An 8,035-nucleotide genomic window follows, 5' to 3' on the forward strand; every position below is an offset into this window, starting at 1 on the left:
GAGAGAGAGAGAGAGAGAACAGGTGCTTGTAAAATAAGTAAAAAAAATAAGCACTACAGATGAATTTACATATTTTAGGCTTGTGACAGCAATAGCTTGAATTTTGTTTCAGGAAAAACATTAAGTTGTGCACAGTATTTAAGCTGTCTGGGTGTGAGGATTTCCTGCAACATTTTTATTTGTTTTAATTTTTTTCCATAATTTTATTGAGAAACAAATAGCAATGAGACAGTTTCAAATCAAATTGGTAGGACAGTTTCAACAATCAACACATTGCATACATTCTTCCTAGTGATTTTTTGCTGTACAAGATGCGGACATGACATCCTATTTACAAACACTATTAGAACAAATCCCTCTATTCATTAGGAGAATGTAACTATATATCTAGCCTAACCACTTTGAATACACAGATACAAAATGGACATTCATCTGTATCCCCTTTTTTTGTTTAGTTCCGTCACTTGAATATTATAGATGTGGTAACTCAGCAAAATATTCTGAAAGTTCAGTAGCCCATAATAGTATTGGGTCCTCCTCTTCTTATAGCACAACCAATTAGCCCTGAATCCTTCCTCTTTTTTCTCTAGATATTTCAATTTTTCCCTTTCCTTTGTACTTAAAATCTCTTAAACACATATTTCCTAAATTACTGTCTCATTTCAAACTTAATCACCACACTCCACTGTAAGTTTTAGATCAATAAACTAGGAGCAGTATAAATATAAACAGTATATTTCCTTTACCCAGAATGCTGCATACCTGAGAGATACTTTTTGTTTAATATTTGAATACAGTGCTAATAGCGGATGGATCTACGGGTCTTTAAATTCATGTCTTAAGCACAAGTCTAGGCTGGACAAAAGTGATGCCGACCATCCCGTACGTCCAGAAAGCTACACAAAGGGAACAGATGGTGGAGGCTGGAGCAGTGAGAAATAGAAAGAAAAGAAGAAGATGGATAAAATCAAGACAAAATAACAGCCGAGCAGGGATCAGTAAGCATTATACCTGAGTTCCTTTGCAGGAGGAATAATTTGTTCATGTCTCTTAGTGACTGCAGGTGGCAGGTTAAGCAAGTTTGACTTACAAGCTCTGTGATCTAGCAACACGCAGATGACGTAGAACAGAAGCATGTGGAAGGAGACAGAAGAAAAAAGCATCACACAGTCAGACAGCTGTGCAAAGGAAGGGAGGCCCAGGGAGCCGGCTGCCTGCAGGGACAGAGCGGGCACATGCTGTGAAGAGCCCTGGGCTTCGCTAGGCAGCCAAGGGTGGAGGGAAGCCAAAGCGTGGAGGGAAAACAGGAACCTGGGCCAAGTGCATAATTCACTGACTTCCTTAAAAATAAGAGCACAAGGAGCCTTGTTAAAAACAGAAGTTTCCAGGCTGTGGAGTAGAGCAGTTAAATGAATTTGGGGTATCAAAGAGCATAAAGCCAGGCTGTGGACCAGGAGGGAAGGGAGAAAGGGATGGAGATAAGGGAGGGAGGAAAAAAGAATGAAAGACAAAAGAGAGGGATGAAGGGAGGAAGGGAGGAGGAAGAAAGGTTACCCTCCCCAAAAACAATGTCTTCAAAGATGATAACTTATTAGAAAGAAACCACTTTCAAAGGGCTGACTTTATAGATAAATTCTGCCAAGTGTTTCACTACAATTGAATGAGAACAGGCAGTCAAAAGGTAAAATTAAGAGAAACTTTTAGCAAGAATTCATTGTTAGGTGGCTTTTTCACATGGATCTTTTTTCATTTGTTTACTTGCTTGCTTGTTTGTTTAACTTGATTACATTCGCTCCTTGAAGATGCCAGTGAAGCTGTGTGTCTCCGGCAAAGGAGAATGCCCACACTCAAAGTCTTACCTTAAAATACAAGGATAAGCAGATGCTGAACCTGCATCCATGAGCACTTCTCTTTCACTAAACTCCATCCCACACCTGCACATGGCCTTACATCCCGTGCAATGAGCAGAGCGTGAGCCTTTGCTGTTGTTTTACACCTGTGACCTCTGAACAGAACATCAAGATCAAAGTGAACAGCCCTCACAAGTCAGTTGGGGGACTTAGCTGGGCCCAGGCCCTGCGGCTGAGGCAGCAGAGGCTGGAAGTGAGTGCTTTCAGGGAGAGCGTGCACTTTGGGGAAGAAGAGCACCCCAGAGCTAAATACACCCTCAGGATGCCCAGGGAAGATATGCCTTAGTCCTTCTGAGCTTGAAAAGTAGACATAAGCAATATGCTTGCCAAAAACAGTAGAAAAGTAACAGTGAAATTTCAACAAGTGACCTCCAAGGTGACCTACCATGACGGCCCTCAGAGGTGTGACTGACCGACTTCACTGTGGAGTTCCCCTCTCTACTTCCATGTACGCAGCCACCGAGAGAAAGATTGGGGGGGGAGCAGAAAGTCAAAATTCCTGTCCCCTACAGACTAGGAAAATCAAGAAACCCGACTACTAGGGATGGGAATTACACATAATTCCTGGGCCTCACTCTGTGACACTGTGAGGACTAGCTGCTGCTCTGGCATACCTCTGCTTCTTCTCTGATTATGGCTGTTTCTTGAGGCCAGTCACCTGCAAAATGCTGCTCTACTTATGGCAGCATGAGAGAGGCGGGAGCCACACTCACAGAGGGACCAAGGAATAGGCGTGATTAGTGTCACTTGGGGAATCAGCCTGTTGGCTTAATTGGAACATTCTGGGATCAGAAAACTATTTGTTGGCATAGTTATATTTTCTATAATTTCAAACTGATCAGCATTTCTTCAAGAACTCGGCAGAAGGCCCAGGAAAGCTTATCTCAATTTCCTTCTTTGATGTAGTAAGAACCCTTGACAAGAGATTTACCTTTTTACCTTTTTGTTCTTTTTTTTTTTCTTATCCCTTTCTGGTTTTAAGCATGCTCTATGATATAGTTAACTGGAAGCAACACATTTGATTAGCAATCATTCTATTCCTTTGCTTTTGCTGGACAATTAAAAGTCCTGACGCCGCTGAATGGACTTCGTGTGTCCAGAGCACCACTGTTATTTGCGGCAAGCCAGTCGGACCAGGCTTTCACCAGAAGTGAACTGCTCCTACAGAGATAAATATGGCCTTGTGCTGCTAACCCCACCGGTCTTCTTCAGCCCTGACCTCTCCTCACTTTGACCTCCTTCAGTGCAGACTTCCGCGGCCAGCTTCCTCTCTCATATCCTGTTCCCTCCTACCGGTGACTCACCCCGTCCCTCTGTTCCTTCCTTCTTTGCCCTGGCTTTTGGTGCTGGAGGGGCTCAGTGCACCCCTTTCCCTTTTCTGTTTATACTTTATTTCAGTGACATTATCCAATTTTCTGGTTCCAAGTACTCCCCAAGTATCACGCTTCCTCGCTTAAACTTCAACCACCACATCGTTCCCAACCTCCAAACTTAAAATTCAGTTGCTCACAATTCCACACAGATATGAAGTGGCCCAGCAGCTCCTGTGACCAAACAGGTAGTGGGACCCAAACAGCGCACTTCCATGTCAACTCAGTGAGCTGAAAGTAAACAAACAAAGAAACAAAACAGATTAATTTTGAAGTTGTTATATCTCAGCATCTAACACTCTGATGACCAGTCCATGAGGTAATACTTTTATATTTTTATTTCTACCTTTAAAATATCAAATCCATATATTCTACCACACCCTACTGCCTTGAATCTCACCAAACCCAGCCCATTATCATCTTTCAATCAGATTCAGAAATAGTGTTTCCAGCTGATTGTCCTTTCTCTAAGTCTGCTAAAATCTTGTCTGTAAAATAATACTTTAAAAACTTTTCAAGCATCCGTTCATGTTCTTTTTATGCCTAGATACATTAGTACATAGAAACATACTCCCATTAGCTATATCACAGACGTAAATATATCAAATAAGTGGAATTACTTCCTACATGATGTCTGTACTTCTATACATGCGTCGGAGCCTGAGGAAAGAGCTTTGGTTTGTTTTCACTTTTCTTCTTCTAAGCCATGTGCCAAGAATTTAGATTTAAATTGTAAAAGATTTCTGAAATATTATACATGATATACATTGTATAGAGCCACTGGATCCGGCATCATCATCCCTCATAAGCTGTTCTCAGGAAACCACGTGGAAGGAGAACCTTGCTCTACAGATGAGGTGCTGAGCTCAACCAGGAAACCTGATCCCACATCCAGAAGAAAGCTACACAACAGAAGCCATAAGTATGAGTTTAGTCTTGCTTCACTTATTGGTTGTTGGAGGAATGCATTTTTTTTTTCTTTTCTATATAGGAGTAAGGGACTCAGCTATGGAAGATGTGTGTGTGTGTGTGTGTGTGTGTGTGTGTGTGTGTGGTACCTGAACCCACAACCTCATGCTTCCCTGGCAGGCACTGTGCTGCTGAGCTGTATCCCTGGCTGGCAAATACGGTGCTCATGCCCAAACATAGTCCTGGCCGATATTTTTTGTCTGCTTTAATTTTTTCACTCTGATATTTTTAGAATTACATCTTTGCTATTGCTGAACAAAGCTGGAGGGCGCTACTGTTTCAGGGCCTTCCTAGTCACAGTGCATAAACCTGCAAAGCCCTGGAGCAAGCACTTTGCTGGCATTCCCTCCTTTCATCCTGTGTTCAAATGTCATCTTGTCACAGACCTCACTCTGGCTCCCATGACACCCTACCCATTCCTGCTTCATTTTTTTCAGTAATATTCATGTGAAACATTCGCTAATATTTACATAAAGCATACACTAATATCTATGAGAACTATACACTAATATCTATGTGAATCATATACTAATATCTCTATGAATCATTCACTAATATCTATGCCACTCATATGCTGAGATCTATGCCAATCAGATATCTATGCAAATCATACGCTAATATCTGCATGAATCATCCACTGATAGCTAAGCCAACCATATGCTAATATCTATGTGAAGCATCCAAAATTCTTGCTTGGAGATTGACTCTGTTGGGCAAGGAAATGCTGCCCTATCAAAGGATGAAGAACAAATGAAAACTCACTACCAATTAGGCTCAACCCTAGGCAGGGAATACCTTAGTGACAGCTATGAAAATAAGTGTCCAAACACTCACTGCATTTAGCTCACCTCTTCTTCATTTCCCATCCCATTAGACCCACTACTGGATGAATGAAATAGGCTTCATCTGGCTTTTGCAGATTCGGTGGGTGCGGACTGTAGGTACAGGTACTTCTATGCATGCTAAATGTATCTTTCTATGGTGCTTCCAGTAAGGAACATAAGCTTCTAGGTGGGGTGTGAGAAGATAGTTCACACAAGATAATTTTATTGATCCAGAGAAGGATAAACTGAGACAAGGGTGAAGGTTCCATAAACAAAAATGGTGCACGTGCAAGAAGTTTGACACAACAGAGTTTGTACTGCAAGTTTAATGGGAAAGATAAGGAGTAAGAAAGCATGGAAAATTTCATTTCCATCAAAGAAGAGCATTGTATTCAGATCCAAAAGATTGGCAATACTACGGAACATAAAATCTTTACTAAAAAGCAAAATTCTAAAGCATAAAAACAAAATATCTTTACAAAAGAAAAAGATTGCTCAGACCATGTGTACGAAGTCCACCATAGAGAAGCTCCATGTGCTGAAGCTGCGCTAAGATGAGTAGCTCACCTGGCGCAGCGCATCATACACGAGTTTGAGTCACAAGGTATGAAGAGGTTGAAGACACTCATGCTGCACAGACCTGCTAGCTATGTATGTATGTATTTATTTACTTACTTACTTACTTATTTATTTATTGGCGGAACTGGGGATTGAACTCAGAACCTTGTGCTTGCCAGGGAAGTGCTTCCTACTGAGCCATCTTCCTGACCCTAGACCAACTATTCAGTAAAGAATGAATAGGTGCTATTGTGAATGGATGGGATGAAAACACCGAAACAAAGCTTAAACTTGGACAAAGAACATGTGTATAAAATTGGGAAAGAAAGAGGAAATCTTGAATTAATACCAATGCATAGTCACAGAGGGTAGAAATGAAAGAGTTCAGGAAAGGTATCATATGGACAGGGAACACTTAATTATAATAAATGCAAAATCCTTTAGGGGAAAAATTTCATTTCCATCAACACCTTATATATGAAAGTTAAAAAAAAAAACAAAGTTCAACCACAACCACAATATTATTTGAAAGATAAATTTTAATGGCAAAGACTCAAAAGATTTTCACTGTTAGATTTGCTGCATGAAGGCAATTTTACAAAATCTTTAACTGTACATGCCAAATTCCGGGGAGAGGTTTTGAGGTTATTAAGTTCTGTAACAATCAAATTTTCATCACTAAAGCATCTCATAATTCTGTCTTTCATAACTTGGGAACAGTGTGAGCACTGTGGAAAGGATCATGAGATCTTCAACATTTTACAGAGCAATAAAAATGCTTCTGATCATGAATTTCAATCTCTATGATTAAAACATTCACTGACTTGGCAACAGTAAATCCTAACTAGTAGCAGACACATAGGTCCCGTATATGAGTGATTTGTTAATTTACAATACCCATGAATTGCTTTGATAACAAGTCTCTCTTACATGCCTGAGACTGTCTCCTTTATTTATCAAACAATTCCTTTTGGATCACTTTCTTTAAGGCCATTTTAACATCTTTGTTTCTCAAGCTATAGATCAGAGGGTTTAGCATTGGGCTTACAAAGATATAAAGATATATATACAAAGATATAAAACACAGCAATGATTTTACCCTGTTCCACAGATGTCTCAGAAGGGGGCCTCAAGTGCATACAGAACAGTGACCCATAAAAGATGGTTACAGCTGTCAGGTGAGACCCACAGGTGGAGAAGGCCTTGCGCCTGCCCTCAGCAGAGCGGATGCGCAGGATGGCTGCGAAGATGAACACGTAGGAGACCAGGATGATGCCCAGAGAGCAGGTGAGGTTGGACCCGGCCACCACAAACATGGCCATTTCTTTGACGTATGTGTCCGAGCAGGCAAGAACCATGAGTGGGGGGTCAGCACAGTAGAAGTGATTGATCTCATTGGGTCCACAGAAGGTCAGGCGAAGCATCAGGATGGTTTGTGCCAAGCCATTTGCAAAGCCATAAAGGTAAGGAGCAGCAACGAGAGACACACACACACATCTGGACATTTTGCTGCCATAGAGCAAGGGCTGGCAGATGGCCACATAGCGGTCATAGGCCATCAGTGCAAGTACATAATAATCTGTGATCACAAAAGCAATGAAAAAATTGAATTGTAACATACAGCCAACAAAGGAAATAGCCTTCCTCTTGGATAGGAAATTCACCAGCATCTGAGGGGCAACTGTAGTGGCATAACAGAGATCTACAAAGGCGAGGTGGCTGAGGAAGAAGTACATCGGGGTGTGCAGCTTTGAGTCAGTTCTGATTAGGGAAATCATGGTCACGTTCCCAATCACAGTGATAAGGTAGATGAGTAAGAAGACTGCAAACAGCACAGGCTGCAGGTCTGCTCGGTCTGTGAGTCCCAGCAGGATGAACTCGGCCACCACAGAGTAGTTTTGCTTTAGCATTGTGTTTCCGTAGCTTTAGGTAAGTCCTGGAACAAAGGAAGGAAATGTGGATCTCCTTAGAAACACAAGGACAGTCATATTTTTAAATGGTTTTCTGCCATTTTTTTCTGGCAGAAACAAACTCTTTTATCTGGAAATCTTTTAGCATTTTTCAAATCTTCATCATTTTGTTCATTTACCATTTTCTTGAGCTTATTTGTTTAACCTCTGCTTTGTTTTATAATCCTGTTGGTTTTTTTTTTTTACATATGACCTTGTCTGTGGTAAATAAAGTATCAGCTATGGACATTTATCTCTTTTTTCCTAGTTTAATGAATTTTTGGAAGTGAAATTTATAGGGTTCCTTTCATTACAGAACTAGTTCTCTTTACATGGTAGTACAAACCTAAGACTTTTTTTTTCCTTTGGTATTCTCTTACTGTGTAATGCACTTTCATTTTCCCACTTCAAGATATTTCAGGAGGCCCTCAGCCACCCAAATCTTCTTAACACTT

The 8,035-nt window shown here is 40.9% G+C and overlaps 1 protein-coding gene across 1 annotated transcript in view; it reads right to left on the reverse strand.

Annotated features, from left to right (window-relative positions):
• Nucleotides 1-6,580: 6,580 nt before the first annotated feature.
• LOC101583092 (olfactory receptor 1030-like) overlaps nt 6,581-8,035 on the reverse strand; it is a 17,778-nt gene continuing 16,323 nt past the window's right edge. The window contains 2 exon segments of the mRNA XM_004645759.2: nt 6,581-6,673; nt 6,675-7,544. Coding sequence (XP_004645816.2) covers nt 6,581-6,673; nt 6,675-7,544 — 963 coding nt within the window.

This window comes from Octodon degus, unplaced genomic scaffold (assembly GCF_000260255.1).
Source record: "Octodon degus isolate 3935 unplaced genomic scaffold, OctDeg1.0 scaffold00239, whole genome shotgun sequence".
Lineage (NCBI taxonomy): Eukaryota > Metazoa > Chordata > Mammalia > Rodentia > Octodontidae > Octodon > Octodon degus.